Source organism: Phasianus colchicus, chromosome 18 (genome assembly GCF_987193195.1).
Source record: "Phasianus colchicus chromosome 18, bPhaCol1.hap1.1, whole genome shotgun sequence".
Lineage (NCBI taxonomy): Eukaryota > Metazoa > Chordata > Aves > Galliformes > Phasianidae > Phasianus > Phasianus colchicus.
This window is the reverse complement of record NC_143453.1, coordinates 6,488,289-6,504,417: the sequence shown is the minus strand read 5'-3', so window position 1 is coordinate 6,504,417 and position 16,129 is coordinate 6,488,289. Positions and strand designations below refer to the sequence as shown.

At 52.4% G+C, this 16,129-nt stretch overlaps 1 protein-coding gene across 4 annotated transcripts in view; it reads left to right on the top strand.

Annotated features, from left to right (window-relative positions):
• Positions 1 to 14,862, top strand: part of SGSM1 (small G protein signaling modulator 1) — a 28,831-nt gene extending 13,969 nt beyond the window's left edge. For 2 of the 4 annotated variants that reach the window (XM_090152712.1, XM_090152711.1), the window contains 17 exons: positions 74 to 141; positions 555 to 718; positions 1,123 to 1,252; positions 2,275 to 2,454; positions 3,213 to 3,351; positions 3,843 to 3,907; positions 4,262 to 4,407; positions 4,699 to 4,827; positions 4,962 to 5,144; positions 6,265 to 6,336; positions 6,590 to 7,171; positions 7,365 to 7,489; positions 8,552 to 8,634; positions 8,817 to 8,926; positions 9,175 to 9,271; positions 9,622 to 9,789; positions 10,243 to 14,862. In XM_090152712.1, the coding sequence (XP_090008838.1) occupies positions 74 to 141; positions 555 to 718; positions 1,123 to 1,252; positions 2,275 to 2,454; positions 3,213 to 3,351; positions 3,843 to 3,907; positions 4,262 to 4,407; positions 4,699 to 4,827; positions 4,962 to 5,144; positions 6,265 to 6,336; positions 6,590 to 7,171; positions 7,365 to 7,489; positions 8,552 to 8,634; positions 8,817 to 8,926; positions 9,175 to 9,271; positions 9,622 to 9,789; positions 10,243 to 10,331 (2,530 nt within the window). In that variant the 3' untranslated portion in view covers positions 10,332 to 14,862. The remainder of the gene's footprint in view (positions 1 to 73; positions 142 to 554; positions 719 to 1,122; positions 1,253 to 2,274; positions 2,455 to 3,212; positions 3,352 to 3,842; positions 3,908 to 4,261; positions 4,408 to 4,698; positions 4,828 to 4,961; positions 5,145 to 6,264; positions 6,337 to 6,589; positions 7,172 to 7,364; positions 7,490 to 8,551; positions 8,635 to 8,816; positions 8,927 to 9,174; positions 9,272 to 9,621; positions 9,790 to 10,242) is intronic. The other 2 variants (XM_090152710.1, XM_090152709.1) reach the window with 2 other exon arrangements.
• Positions 14,863 to 16,129: the final 1,267 nt, after the last annotated feature.

Here is a 16,129-nt window from a genome sequence, read left to right as displayed (position 1 = left end):
TTGGAGCTGCAGTGAAGAGAAGCAGAGCCTGATGCATGCCTGAACTGAAGCTTGCTCTCTTTCTCTGTTCCAGTGTGTACTGGGACTATGCCATGACTATTCGCCTGGAGGAGATAGTCTATTTGCACTGCCACCAGCAAGGTAAGGCCAGAGCAGGGGCTGCTGGGGCTGTTATCACCTTGGCATCAGCACATGGGGGTGTGCCTGTATGGGGATGGAATGTTTTGATTCAGCTCTAGGGCAGATGTCAGGAGCTCTGGGTGGTCACTGCTCTGTAACTGCTTCTAGGAAATGCTTTAAAGCAGCTCCTGGCTGTGGTACTTGGCTGGAGAGGACTCCCTATAGGGCAGTGCTCTGTGGTTTCGAGGGTTTGATCTCCCAGGCAGCCTTTCTCCAGGGCTTGCAATGGACTTAGGAAAGAATCCAAATGAGGATGAAAGATCTTTGTTCTGCATGCCAGAAAGACAATTCCCTGAGCTTTTCTGCCTGCCTTTTGCATTTTTGGTTTCCCTCGTTCATGTGTGTCTTCTCTCTGCTGTCCCTGTTGCTAATAGTAGACAGCGGTGGAACGGTTGTCTTGGTGAGCCAGGATGGGATCCAGAGGCCTCCGCTGCGGTTCCCCAGAGGAGGGCATTTGCTGCAGTTCCTGTCCTGCCTGGAGAATGGCCTCCTGCCCCACGGGCAGCTGGACCCACCCCTCTGGTCCCAGCGGGGAAAGGTAGGAGCATGGAGCTGGGCTTCTTCCTGAAGCCATGCATGGGGGTTTCCTGCTGGCATGCCCTGTGGGATGTGTCTCAGAGCAGCTCTGCTGCCTGGTGTGACTGGAGGCTGCATTTCAAACAGCACCCCCTGCACCCTCCTCAGTCAAACCAGAAAAAGTGGGATGTGATGGTTTGGTTCTCGTGGACCTTGCCATGCAGTACACATAGTGTGTGCATAGAAGGGATGCACAGATATGTGTTCTCTGCATAATCCAAAGCTTGATCCAAAGACTGCTCCAACACACATGCAGACATCACCCAGGCTGACAAAATGCTCTGGCTGGGCAGGAGGTTGGCAGTGAGGCAGCATCTCACTGCCCTGCATGGTGAGGCTTTGTGAAGAGCAGGTTTTGTTCTGTAGGGGAAGGTGTTTCCCAGGCTGAGGAAGCGAAGTCCCCAGGGCTCCTCCGAGTCTGCGTCTGACAAGGAAGATGACGAAGCCACAGATTATGTTTTCAGAATAATCTACCCGGGGACACAGTCTGAATTCGGTGAGTGCGTTGGCAGGGAACATTTTGGGTGGGTTATTAGCTGGTGTATGAGTGAGCAGGGGCACGGCGCTGGTGGGCACACAGTGCAAATCACACCAGGGAGCAGTTCCAGAGGAACAGGCTTTGCTTGTAGTATTTAATTAATTGTCATGTGTTTTTATACCTTCCACTTGCCGTGGAAAGCTTAGTTTCTGCCGTCCTGCACGTTATTTCAACAGCAGGCTTCCCTTTGGTCATGTTTTCCTCCTCCTTCCAGGAAATGGGTGTCTGAATGGGGTCATTTTTCATCATGACACGACCACAGGGCTGATTCTCCTTTTGCTCCCACCAGGCCAACTCACCAAGTGCTGTGTTACATCCAGCTGTATTCCTTCCAGCACACAGGGCAGAGGCAGCAGATCTCTATGTGCTGCCAGCCTTGGCCCACGTGCCTTCACCTCCAAACACCCCCAGCAGGGAGGGGATGCTGCTGGAGTCACCAGACCAGAAACCTGTCTTGATGTCCAGCTGTGAAGGATCAGAACAGTGTGCTTGGCTGAAGTGCTGTGCATTTGTCTTCACTGTTCTGTAGCAGAACGCCTTTATGGGTCTCTGGAAGCATCATAGATGGCTTTGTGAAGGGAAGAGACAAAAATGTAACAGAAAGCTATGAAATATCATCAAAATCTCGTTCCATACTTTTGAGAGTAGAAGGGGGCAATCGTATCTCCTGCATCATCCCTGCAGATGATGAGCTTTCTCTGCCTTTGGCTGACTAACACAACCCAGTGAGTCAGATAAAAATCAGATTGAGGTTAAAATAGCTGATAGCTGGAGCTTCCTTTTGATCTACCCCTTAAAATTCTGTGCTGGGGGCCAAATTTTCTGTTAAATGAGTTGTTGCTATCACCTCAGCTGGCGTCATCGGTCTGTGCACTTCCTACAGATTTTCCCAGAGGGAAGTGGAACTGCATCAGTTCTTTCTCCTCTGCGAATTCTTTCCTGCATTCATTTGTGCCCCTGTCCTGTCTCTGTGTCTCTAGTTACCATTAATGGTCACTTCCATCCATTCCTTGCATCTGTGATCTCCATCAGTGCTGGGAGAGGGAAGGTGGTGAAGACTCCAGCTGCAAGCAAGGCGGTGGTGATCCACAAATGGTCTCCAGTTCTCTCCACCGTGTCCCAGCCCCCCCTGGCAGCTCGGGGAGCAGCTCAGCATCAGTGTAATGCAGCTGTCGTCGTGTCTGTGCAACTGCTCGCTGTGTTGTCACTTGCAATTCCTGCAGAGCTGTTCTGTGTCACTGACCCATCAGCTCCTGCTCAGTATGATGGAAAGGGAGGAGGCTTTAATAGGAATATTTCAGCATTTTTCTTACCCAGACTGAAGGGCGAGGGCTGCTTCAGGTCAGAACAGCTCCCAGCTTGCAGAATTGAGGCCATTGCAATAGCACTTCTGAGTTTAAGCAGGAATTTAACAAATGACAACAAGAGCTGCTGAGTGCTCCTGCTGTTTCCTCATCAAGATGTTTATCTCCTGCCTTGTGATTTGGATGCTCCTGTCTCTCCCTGGAGCTTGGATGGGGTCTGGTGTTGTAGAGATGAAGGCTTTTCCCTTCCAGTGATCCACTCCTCCTGGGGCAGTGGTAGTTTTCAATCATGTTTTTTCTCATCTTTGTGACAGCCTGTTGTCCCTGGTCTCTCTGTGATGAGGTTTGCTTTCTGCCTCAGTCAGCACTCGGTTTAAGATGAGCTTGCTGAAGGCACTGCATTAATTAGCAGATGGTTCTATTGCTCTCTCTCATCAGTGCTCTTTGTTTCTTTTCCTTTCTCCTGAGCTCACCACTGCTGTGATCACCTGCTGCAGGCCTTGCCTGCTTGCTGGAGTCTCCTTGGGATGCAGATTGGGTGCTGCAGCTGCTGATCCTCTGTCAGCCCGACCTCGGGCAGTGCCTGTGTCTGACTGCTCTCTCTGCCCTCACAGTGCCCCAGGACCTGATGGATACCCAGGGCCCTGGCCTCCCTCCCATATGGCAGCCCAGCACCCGCAAGTCCTCCTGCTCCTCCTGCTCACAGAGCGGCTCCTCTGACGGTGCGCCGGCCAACGGCTGCAGCCATGAGAGGTAGGAGGGCTGTGCTGCTCACTTTGGGAAACAGGAGGAAGTTTTTCACTCAGAGGGTGGTGAGGCACTGGAACAGGTTGCCCAAGGAGGCTGTGGATGCCCCATCCCTGCAGGCATTCAAGGCCAGGCTGGATGTGGCTCTGGGCAGCCTGGTCTGCTGGTTGGTGACCTGCACACAGCAGGGGGTTGGAACTGGATGAGCACTGTGGTCCTTTTCGACCCAGACCATTTTGTGATTCTATGAAATAGGGTTGGATACAGCAGGGCTTATAGCTGAGATTCCATGGATAGCCAAACAAGAGCAGCTGTGCTGTAGGGGCTGTTCCAGCTGCTCTATGGCTGTGCCCTGGATGCAAGAATGCTGCTCCCACGCTGAGCAGAGCTCCCGAGGTGCATCAGTGAAGGCAAAGCTGGACCAGTCAGATCCAAGCAGGAGGGTGAGGGCATGGGAACATTTCCTCCCCTCGCATCTGGCTTGTTTTTGTTGGCAGAGCTCCTCTGAAGCTCCTGTGTGACAATATGAAGTACCAGATCCTCTCCCGGGCTTTCTATGGTTGTGAGTACTTGTTGCATCTGTGGTGCCTTGGGATGTATGCTGGGCAAGGGACAACGTTCTGGGCTCAGGGCAGAGTGGTGCTGAGGCAGCAGGATGGTGGGGACCAGGACCAGCCTGTTGCATGTATGGCTCCACGTTCACATGCTCAGAATTGGGAGCAGACAGCTGAATTCTGGTCTGAGGATCAGCCTGCAGCCCAGCAAGCATCAGGGCTGGTGGGAAGAGACAATGAAATGCCAGCTTGTCCCAGCAGGCTTGAGAGGATCTTCTCCAAGGACTGATCAGAGCTGACCCCAGCACTTCACCCTTCATCCTTAGTTCTCAAGGGTGAGTTTTTGCTTCTGCTTGTTGCAGGGCTGGCCTACTGCAGACACCTCTCCACAGTGCGAACCCACCTCTCTGCACTGGTTAACCACAGCATCGTGTCTCCCGACGTGCCCTGCAATGCTAGCTCAGGACTGACTGTGGACATATGGCAGAAATACCTGGAGGACAGCACGGTAGGGCCAGTGCTGTCAGGACACTCTCCTGGGGCGCAGTGGCACGGTGGTACCCTTGGGTAGCTTTGGTGGGCTACCTGTGGTGAGCCAGTAGTTCCCAAAATACCCATCTGCAGGGGCTTCTGGCTCTGCTTAAGCCCAACTGGGGATCTGAGAGGGCTTTTTAGTGGATGAGCGTGTGGTGGTCAGCATCTTGGCAGTGCTCTGGGTGCTGGAGGTGGCCAGGTTGGGGCAGTGCTTTGCATCCACAGCCCTGCCTGTATCTGTGCTGACGTGGAGCTCTTCACGCAGAGTTATGAGGACCAGGAGCTGCTGCGCCTGATCTACTACGGTGGGATCCAGCACGAGATCAGGAAGGCTGTCTGGCCCTTCCTTTTGGGCCATTATCAGTTTGGGATGACAGAAGCAGAAAGGAAAGAGGTTGGTATGAGCGCGCTGCCAGCTCTGCAGCCTGGTGCATTGCACTGGTGTGCCTGTGGTGATTTCCAGCTCCAAGCATCCACGTGCCTGCCAGAGCCCACACCATTCAGAGACCCTTTGTCCCACTGCTGCAGGCTGATGACCAGATCCGCACCTGCTACGAGCACACCATGGCAGAGTGGTTGGGCTGTGAGGCCATCGTCCGGCAGAGGGAGAAGGAGTCTCACGCAGCAGCTCTGGCCAAGTGTTCCTCTGGGGCCAGCCTGGATTCCCACATCCAGAGGATGATGCACAGGGACTCAACGATCAGCAATGAGGTGAGAGTGCGGAGGCTCAGGTGGGCTGTCAGCATGCAGCAGGGCACTGGCAGCTTGCAGCCGGTGGGTCCCGGCAGAGGGCAGCAGCCTCAGTCCTGTGGAGCATCCCTTGGTGTTCCTGGGGTCTGTGTGCTGCAGGAGAAGGGCAGGGAGGGCTCTGTGCCAGGGATGACACAGAGCAGGAGTGGGCTGTGGGTTGGCACTGCTGCAGCTCTGCGAATCGTTCCCATCCTTGTAGCATCTCCGCTGTGGTTCTGGCTTTGTGCTCACTGCACGGGGAACGAGTGCTGGGAGGGGAGCTGGCTGTTAATACATGCCAAACTTCACCCTTTTCCCATCTTAATCTGAAATTTCCTGTTATAAAACGCTCCCATGGTAATGGAGGAAAGCTGTCGCCCTTCCTCTCGCTGCCGGAGCCTCACAGTGTTAGGGTGGGGACAGCTGAAAGCAGTGTGTTTTCTTAAAACCCCATTGTTTCGGTGTGATGTCATTGCCATGCTCTGTACACCCAGATCTGCGTGCAGCAGCTGTGGGCTCCAGCCATCAGACAGAGGCTCAGAGGAAACCTGTGGGGCAAAGCCCTGAGCTGCTCAATGCAGAGCCCAGCGTGTCCTTCACCTGGGAGCCAGAGAATGGTGCTGTTGGCTTCTGGAGGTGCTGCCTCGATGGAGTCTGGTTTAAGACATCAATGCTTGTCCTTTTCTTAAAGGAAAACAAACATTAATATGCTTCGAGGGATTGTTTTATAGCCCGTGACTTCATCGTTTATGTAAACTGAGACGGGGTGAGTCGCTTTGCTGCCAAATTAGGACAGAGATTAGTAGAAATTTGCACTCTGAGGAGACAGCGTGACCTCTGTGGAGGCCCAAAGAGAGCAGTTCGGTTCAGACCCAAACACACAGCACTTGAACTGCTGCGTTGGCTTAGATGTTGGCTTGTGGAAGGTTGAGGCTGGATGAGACAGATCTGACATAGTTCAAATAGGAGACTTTATTGCGTGCGTTTTTACCTTCCTCTTTACCTGCAGAAGTGCCCACCTCTGTCAGCATGATGCAGATGTGTCCCCTCCTCCCAGACCCACAGCCCTTTGCTATTTCAGTGCTTTCTCTCCCTCTTGCAGTCCTCGCAGAGCTGCAGCTCCGGCCGACAGAATCACGTCCGGCTGCAAAGCGACTCCAGCTCCAGCACGCAGGTGAGCAGCAGACCTCACACAGGAGGGCCTTTGGCTGCTCCGTGTGGTAGTAATGTGTTTAATCAGTTGGTTTAAATGACGTTCTGCCCTATAGATTGCACTGAGTAAAGTGTAGTTCTTGGGAGCGGGGAGTTGAGGGTCTGGGTTGTGCAAAGGCAAACGCTGACCTGCCAAGGGCAAACAGGGAGCCTGAGGATGAGGACATCTCCAGGGGGGTTGTCCCATCCCTGTGCCCAGGAATTCCTCCATGCAGGTGTTTGAGTCAGTTGATGAGGTGGAGCAGACGGAAGCAGACACTCAGCTCGAAGATGGCAAACAAAGCAAGATCCCCAATGGGACCGTCCCCAACGGCACGTGTTCCCCTGATTCGGGCCACCCCTCTTCCCAGAACTTCTCCATCACTTCGGGCTTCTCGGAGCGCAGCTTCAGCAATGAGGACAGCGCTCTGGAAACCACCAAGTCCTCAGCCAGCTCACAGGGGAGGGCAGGCGGTTCAGAGCCGGCTCCGCAGGATCTGGATGGAGCCCTGCAGGAGGAAAAGCTGCAGGGCCAGGACAGCCTGGAAGGCGAATTTCCCACTGGTGGAGGCATGGACTTCATTTCTGTGGCTGAGAGCTCGGCAGTGGTCCTGCGTGGTTGTGATGCTGTGGCACTGACAGTGGTGGAGAGCTGGGCAGACAGCGAAGCTGAAAAGCAAAGCTTGGTGGAGAGTGAGGATAACCTCTCTGAGGAGCCAGAGATGGAGAGCTTGTACCCACAGCTGGACTCGCTGGCTGTGGCTGATCTGGCCAACAGCGAAGCATCTCCCGTCTCCTCAACTGGTGTCACCTACTCTGTAAGTATTGGTCACTGCTGGCTTTCCTTACGAGCCTCACACCATTTACCTGCGATTGCCCCGTGCTAATCCAGCAGCTGTGTGCACAGGGGCTGTCCAGCTTCTGCCCCAACCTGCCACCTTGCTCCTTTGCATTTACACCTTCTGTTGTTTCTTCTTTGGAAACAAATCAATTTTGGCACTGTTTTGGCAGCCGGAGCTGCTGGACATGTACACAGTGAACCTGCATCGCATCGAGAAGGACGTGCAGCGGTGCGACCGCAACTACTGGTACTTCACCCCCAGCAACCTGGAGAAGCTCCGCAACATCATGTGCAGGTGGGAGCGGGGTTGGGGTGTGGGCCAGGCCATGTGGGGTGCTGGGCAGGCTGTGAGCACAGCCTGGGCCAAACTGAGGGCTCCCTGGGGTCCACTGAATGCAGTGCAGCCCGCCTGCTGTGGGGGATGAACCTGGAAAATTAAGCATGAGGATCAGCCCACAAAACTCTGGTGCTAATGAGGAGTACCTGAAACAACACAGTGGTTCATGCCTACGCAAGGAGACAGGAGTACCTGGGTGTGTTTCTGATTCTCTTTGCTTATCCCCGTGACTAAGAGGTTGCTGTGTGACATTCACCGACTCAGAGCAGCTCCAGCTCAGCTGCTGTGACTGCTGCAGGGGCAGTGGAGGCTAAAACATCATTACTCATATTGCAAATATGAGGAGAAGCTGCTGTTTCATTAGAGCTGTCGCTTTATCTGGCAGCCAGAGCTGGAGATCTCTGTTGAGATGAGACCTGCGATGCAGCAGGATTTGGAAGACTAGGGGGCAGGGTGGAAAGGATTGTTTCTCTGTGCCAGCAGTGGATCGGAATCCTTTCTGAACACATTTTGTCTTGCTACCAAATATGGGAAGATATCTCTGCAGGGCTGATTGCTTCCTGGGATGCTCGGCCCAGGGAAGCAGAGCAGGCAGTGTCCCTTTGGCGTTCCCCCAGCCAAGGGGATGAATCAAGGGGCAGGGTGAGAATGGGAGATAAGTGCACAAACTCTGCCCTTTGCCCAGGCACTGCGCCTTGCTGTGCTTTCTGCTTTCACTTTTCCCTGCACCCATCCCCATGCAGCAGTCTTTGCATGGTGTCGATCTAGTGCTGTACCATGCATGACTTCCCTGAAAGTCACCACGGGAACTTAATCATTTACAGGCCAGCTGCAGGGGAGCAGAGCATGGGTGTAATGGAACAAACATGTCTGATATGCCCCAACTGCCCGCGCCCATGGGCTGGTGGCAGCTTGCAGAGCATGCCAGCATGTGAAGAACGAAGGCAGGGCACATGCCAGCAGGCAGTGGCACTGGTGTGTGGGACAGGGGCTGATGCTGCCTTTCCTTCTCTCTCCCAGCTACATCTGGCAGCACATTGAGATTGGCTACGTGCAGGGGATGTGTGACCTGCTGGCTCCTCTCCTGGTTATCCTGGATGATGGTGAGTGGAGGGCTCTGCCCCCTCCCCAGCACTGTGGTGGGGGTGTGAGAGAGTCTGCTGGGTTACCCCTGCTGTGCCTTCCTGGCTCTGTGCGTGTGGAGTGGGAGTGATGCTCCTTTCCCTGCATGGGGCAGCTGTGGTGACGTGTATGGGAACAGTGACCATCTCTCCTCCCTGTGCAGAGGCCCTGGCTTTCAGCTGTTTCACTGAGCTCATGAAAAGGATGAATCAGAATTTCCCCCACGGCGGAGCCATGGACACTCACTTTGCCAACATGAGATCCCTGATCCAGGTAAGGTGGTCCTGGCTTGGGTTCGACAGCCTCTTCTGTTCTTGGGATGGGGGCTGAGAAGGGGCTGCTGTGGGGAGCAGGAGAGGAGCGGGGGGCTGTAAGGAGAGCCTGGGAATAACCTGTGCCAGGGCTGCAAAGGAGGGTGAAGGTGTGAAACAAAGATATGGGAGGAGAGCAATGGGAGCAGGGAGAGGAACGCTGGTGTCTCTGGTGTGTACTGATGGATTTCCTTTGGCTTTTCTTGGCAGATTCTGGACTCTGAGCTCTTTGAGCTGATGCACCAGAATGGTGATTACACCCATTTCTACTTCTGCTACCGATGGTTTCTCCTGGACTTCAAGAGAGGTGTGTGCAGGGAGAGGGACAGCTGAGACCAGTGAAGGAAGGTTGAAAGCAGGGTTTGCCACGTGTTCCTGCTTTGCTTCTCTCTGCTAGGATTGTGGCTGACTTTTCTGTCTAGATCAGAACCTGTTGCTCCAGAGCCACTGGTGAGCCTCCAGCAGGTTTATGTCCTGCAGTCTATCCCACCTGCTGCAGGCCGGAATGTTTGTCTGCAGATGACTGACTTGTTCTTTGGAACAGGTTGTTGTGGGAAGAAACCACTGGCACATCTTCCCCAGTGAATGCTGCTGTGAGTCAGGCTGATGGAAGGCTGTGGCTGATGTGTGACCGTTGGGCTTTTCCTCTCCTTACAGAGCTGGTGTATGATGATGTGTTCGCCGTCTGGGAGACCATCTGGGCAGCTGCACACGTTTCCTCTGCACACTATGTGCTCTTCATAGCCCTGGCTTTGGTGGAAATGTACCGGGACATCATCTTGGAGAACAACATGGATTTTACAGACATCATCAAGTTTTTCAATGGTATGGTTTGTATTCTGCTGGGCTGAATTTGTGGCAGCTGCTCAGATGTAGGCAACACGTCTGGCTGACTGTAGACAGTCATGTCCTGACTGTGCTGTTGAAAAAGAACAGTGTATGTTGTGTGATGCTGATATTTGGAACATGGTGGTAAAGGGATCTCTTGCTTCTGAGGGGTTCAAACGATGCCTGGGGAGCCGTCCTTGGCCACAGCCTATATTACCTGTGCTTGAAGGCAGCTGTGAGCATAGGTTGTGCTTCCTGCAGGCTCACAGTGAGGTGAGCTCCTTAACAATAGCCCTTCAGAGTCAGGAGTCCACAAGGGGACTTGGCTGTGAATTCACAGCTGCTGCCTGGAGCTTGGCTGTGGGGCAGAAGAGGACCTGGGGGAGCTCCTCAAATTGCTGGGCAGCTCGGGTGTAGCCTGTATGTGGGTTCCTTCTGTCTGTGTTCCAGAAATGGCCGAGCGGCACAACACCAAGCAGATCTTGAAGCTGGCTCGAGACCTTGTGTACAAAGTGCAGACTCTGATCGAGAACAAGTGAAGGACCTGGGGAAGACGAGGCATCCAGACAGAGAGCTGGGACTCCCCTCCAATGCTTCCTCTCCCTTTTTCTTGATGTGCCACACCTGTGGAAGTGAGGTAGTTGGACACACGCTGCTGTCTGAACTGGCAGCTCTGCAAGTGCTGTGCTCAGCGTTAGGGCCGGGGGCTGCGGTCCAGATCTGCACATCGTTCTCCAGTGACTTAACCAAAGATCTGTACAATTGTGTTGCATTGCTGAAGACTTGTTTTGGAGGTAGGGCCAGGCAGCCGCTTCCTGGCCCTGCTGCAGTAAAGGTGCAGCACTTGGTTACCACCCCAACTGCAGAAGCAGTTGCCAGCATCCCAGGTCAGCGCTGGGGGTCTGGGAGAGCAGGGCTGCCAGACCTGCTGGGGGCCAACCCAGGCTCTGCAGCCTTTGTTTCGAGGAAATAAAGCTGCTTCCTTCCACGGCCATTGCCCATGGTGTGGGGAATGCAGCCAGCCCTGCGAGCCTGGGCAAGACAGGGATGCTGCCAGCACTCAGTTTCTTACTAACATCTGAGGTTCTGCCAGTAGCAGAGGGGGACTTCGATCACAGAAATTCCTCCTCTTTTGATCTCGTCCCTTGATGCATAGCACCCCTTTTAGTATTTTTAGGGCTCTGTTCTCTCCCTTGGATTTTTACATTGTTTGTTACTACGGTATCTGAGCACACAAGGGTTTTGTCTGCAGATGGATTTTTGGAAGAGCTCCAAATTCAGCATTGGGTTTCTCTTTCAAAATTCAGCCTCTGAACACCAAGATCTGGTCCTGGCCCTGTCTGGGATCTCCAGACACCGGGTTTTTGTACCTGCCTTATTCTAGCTGCTCGTGTTAGGGGTCTGCTCTCCTGCCTGTCCTTCTGCAACCCACATTAGGGGAGAGCTCTTTGGAAGGCGAGTGGGAGCTCCTGACCTAGTGGCTGTCCTGGCTTTCCCTCTGAAGGTGCCTGTTTCTTCCTCTGTTAGCTGAAAGAGTGGCTGCTTACAGCTGAACGGTGCATATGGTCCCTCTGGTGCCTGCAGGTTTCTGTGTGCTTATGGGGCTGCTCAGAAAGCCCCCTGAGCCCATTGAAGGTCTCCAGTTTGGTCGTGGTGGGCTGCTTTAACCCAACGTCTCTGAGTGGTCTTTGCTTTTGGAAGATGCACTGCAGCCACCTTTCCTGCAGTGGCTCTCCAGCATCGCAGCCCTGGAGCACATTGCATGAAGTGCCTCTGTAGCACTGCCAGCATGGGGCTGAGGTCTGTGTCGTGCAATGGCTATGGTGTGGATTTGGATTCATTTCTCAACTCAGGTAAAAAAAAAAAAAAAAAAAAAAAGAGGTGTTGGTGATGGGAAGGTCTGGCTCAGCCAGGGAAGGCTTTGCCATGGCCACAGAGGGCTGTCTGGAATGCAGGGGAGATGCTGGGCTGGAGCTCTCTGTAAGGGAGTTTCTCTCGAGTCTTGCTGCAGAAATGTGTGCTCCCTCCATGTGATGTGTGCGTTCTGCCCTCCGCCCCTCTGTGCAACAGGGCCCTGCTCTTCTGCTGATGCTGGAGTGCTGCTCGCCAGAAGGGAAAAAGGGCCCTTCCCTTCTTCTGTGGAATGTCTGTCTGTGCCGACTGTGCTCTGTAATGACTGATGGCACGTGTTAGATGTTGCTTGCAGAAAAAGGACAGGCAGACAGCTGCAGAGAGAAAACTTGCTTCAGGAAAGTTCTGCGGTGAAGGAGTTTGCAGTGTGAGCAAATCAGCCACAGCCATCCTGCAGTGCTGGGATGCAGAGGTTGCACCAAAATCTGCAGGAGGAAGAGAGCAGCTGCAGGTTTCCATGCCAGTCTCTCACCTTTGCATAGAGCAGAGCTGGATGCCTGTGCCCCTCCCAGATTGTTCCTCTTCTCTCTGGGTCTTGGGATAGATCAGCGTCCGCCTGCATGGCCACTTCCAAAGGGGAAGGGAGTGCTCTACCCCATCCCCTCCAAAGGACAGGAGCCACTATGTGACTTAACATAGTCCTGACAAGCAGCATCGCTGACACTTTATCCTTCATGCTTCTGGTTTTTCCTTTCTTGGTTTTCAAACAAAAACAGCCAAGAAGTTCTGCACAATATTTGCTGTCTGTGTGAACAGAGAGTCTTTGGGCCACTCTTTTTGGTTTTTTTTTTTTTTTTTTTTTGAATAACTTATGGGGAAGAAAAGTATTTATTGATTGTACATTCCTGTGTGTCTGTGTGCACTGAAGTGTGTGAGTGTGCGTTGTGATGCAAATGGAGATATATCTTTTCAGTGTTGCTAACATATCTTGTAAATGTTTACCAGAGAATAGTGTCTATATATAATATATATATATATATATGGTATAGAGAGAAAATATATGAACTAAGTGGGTTATTTTTTGAGAAGGGAGAAGAGATGTGTTGCTTCAAAGAACTGTGTGGTCTCCTTGCAGTTGTCCCATACTACACCCCCATCCCTGTGCTGGTGTATGCAGAGGCACTGCTGTCCCCTCACCTTGGCTTGAGTTTAGCTCTGCTTTTCCAACTGTGCATAAGAAGGAAAATGGAGGGAAGCTCTGTTCCAACTCACGTGGGTAGAGCTGTGCAGGGCTATGTCTGCCCTGGGTTAACGTGAGTGCACAACGCAGAGCTGGGCTCTGCTGTGAGTTGCAGAGCAGCTGGATAGTCCAAAGAATACAGCCAGCCAGGTTCTGTGTCAATTGCTACTAAAATCACTCTCCTTTGCAGCTGAGAGGGGAGCAGCCTGCTGCAGGGATGCCTGCCCTTATACAGTCATCCTGTCCGGCTCCTCGGGTGAGGAATTCTCCATCCCAGCAGCACCCTGAGCTGCAGTTCACCCCATGCGATGGCTGAAAAGCTGAGGGCTGGCCTTGTGCTCCCCAGCTCTGAGCAGCTGCAGTGATGCAGGTTGCATTGCCTGCTGCTGGAGCTCAGCTCCCAGGTGATCCTGGTGCATTTAAGTGCAGCGTTTGGATCCTGGCCTGCTTTCCTGCACCTGAGTGTTTCGGCTGCTAAATAACTCTTAGTACCCATCTCTTTCAGTGTTGCTGATGTGAATGCTATGTGAGTCGTCTTTGTTCTTAAGTGAGTGATTTTTAGAGGAGTTTTGCTGTGTTGGGTGTGTGAGTCGCTTTGCTGCTGACATTTTCCATGAGGATTGAGAGAGATTTTTGCCTGGGAGCATCCTGCTGCCTCCCTGTTCTGCTCCCATGCACGATGTCCCTGAACACTCCCACCCACAGCCCTCACTGTACCCGGAGCGTGAAGATCAGCAGTGCTTTTCCCATCCCTAAATCCCATACAGGTGACCAGGAGCAAGGTCACAGAATGAGATATTCTTTCTTCTTTCTTACTTTACTCATGGTTAAGCAGCTGGATGGCCAGTTCTCCTTTCTTCCCCCATTTCTCTGCAGTGGGAGCAACAGTCCCAGGCTCAGTGCTGCAGTTCCCACTGTTCTGCCTATGGCAGAACCTCCTGCTCCACGTGCACACGATGGTTTCATCATAACACTTGTCCAATGTTTTCTCTTCGTTTGGGAATTTTCACTGATCCCAAGCAGTTCTGGGCACGTTATTGTTTGGCATCCTGGTGTTGCATGAGCACCAAGTGGTGGTGGAAGAGCACAATCTGCAGATGGAGCGACAATTTCTGGCAAGGTGGATGTACTGTAAGTCCCACCAGAACCTGATTTCAGAGCTCTATTGTAAAGATGTTCAGATATCCTCAAGCTGATGAAGTGCCACTTAGTGCCATGTGCTGTTTTGGGCACTCAGGTATCCTTGCTCAAGGTCACTGTCCTTGCTGTTTGCACACAGTTTCGATGGGGACACCTGACGTCCCCATGGTCCACCATTTCACTCACCAGGTTTATGTTTATAGCACAGTGGGTCAAAGCTGAAATTGTTTGGGAACTGCAGCTTCCCACAGCTTGGGGTGCTTGGGTTTGTTCTAAGCTGTGGCTGAACCTTGGAAACCCTGTTGGAATAGCTGTCTTGTTCTTTCAGTGTGCTCTAATTTTAGATGAACGATAAGCATATTTCACCTTAAAGTCCAGTTCAACCCTTTAATAACTTCCTTTTAAAAACTGATTTTGCACATGGGGACTGAGCAGGGACAGGCAGAGCTGTGCCTGTGGGTCTGAGAGGGGCTGGGGGCACAGAGCCCCTGCATGGGGACGGTATGTTGTGTAGGAATGGGAAAATGCTGAACAGGGAAACTCCCAGGAAGGGGAAAACCCACCTGGGTGACACCTTGGGCCCATAGTTGTCACCTCCCTCGTGCTGGGACCCCTGGAGTGTGAATGTCTGAATGGAAGTGGTGTGCCAGTGTCAGACTTCGTGTTGCCCTGCACTGATTGCTGCTTTTCCATGTTGGATGCCATTTTGGTCTCTGGGAGTTGCTCTATCTGAGGTTAACGAGCACTATAGCTTTTAATATATTTGTAGAAGTGCTGCTAATGTTCTTAGATGATTTAAACTCTACACTGTGGTATAATATCTGTTTTATATTATTTTATTCATGCTTTTTTTTTTTTTTTGTAATGTAAACTGTTCTTTATTGTTGTTCAGAAAGAAAAATTAAAGCTCTATTCTCTATGGTTGATATATTTTCCAATTGCTGAGCCCGGGCTGTCCTTTGTGCTCGTGAGCCCATCCCCATTCCCCATCTGAAGGTGGGGAGGGGGCAGCTGGGTGGGCAGCACAGCAGTTGTAGTGCCTTCCTGCTGCAGGTGAGGGGGTACTGCAGGCATTCAGTGCCCCCCAGCACCCCCACGGCGTTGTGCTCAGACACAGAGTGACAAAATAGGTTTGTATCAGCCTGATTGAGTGTCTCAAGCAGAGCCAACCAAGTCTAAACACACTTCTAAAAATGGGATAGAGGAGAAGGCAAGATCAGGTGCTCGCTCCAGATTCCTGCTTTTACATACTTATGAGAAGAGGCTTAATTAAATAAAACCTGGTATTTAATTAATCCTTAATATGTTTGCTTCTTGGGGCATGTTTGCTCTAATGGCACAGCACCAGTTTTCAGTGCAGGCTTAATTGATTGCAGAACTCACAGCGAAGAACTTCAAAGGCTGACGAAGACGCTCCCCAGACAGGCACAGTTTGGAAACCGTCAGGGTGAGATTCCACCAGTCCTTGTGAATGTGTTAATTACCTGATATTAATTAGCAATCTGATCACCAGAGACCAGGTCCTCGGTGTGCAAACATGCTCTGCGTGCATCGAGAGGAGGGAGAGGCAAACCCCACATTGCTCAGATGGAGGAGAGTAAGCGATCCTATAAGTGAATGCCATTAGTTTTTAATTTTGGATGCTTCCTCCCAAAAGCTGCAGGGGAGCAGCAGCCCCGGAGCAGCATTCCAGGCTGTAGGGGCAGGAACAAAAGGGGACGAGGCTCAGAGCTGCTTTTGGAGCTGCTGCCTGGGTCAGCCCTGGGGTAGAGAGGTTTATTTGAGCCTTTATTTGTTGAGCAAAAGGCACCGAGATACTCGCCTTTATCACTTTGATGAGCAGTGTGCTGTTGTTGGCTGCTGTACAGCAGCTCGGGCTGAGCTCTGAGTCACTCTCCTTCCTGGGAAAACAAAGGCCAACTCCCAGGAACTCTGCTTCCCGTCCTTCCAGCACAGACCCCATTCTGTGTGCAGACAGCAGGCTGGGATGGAGCTGCTCAGCCTCCCAGGCCCTGCAGTGCTGAAGGCTTGTACCAATGCAAAATCTGCACCAGCTGTGCTATGGCTCTGATGCAATAAAACCTCAGTGATGGGGTGACCTCCAAC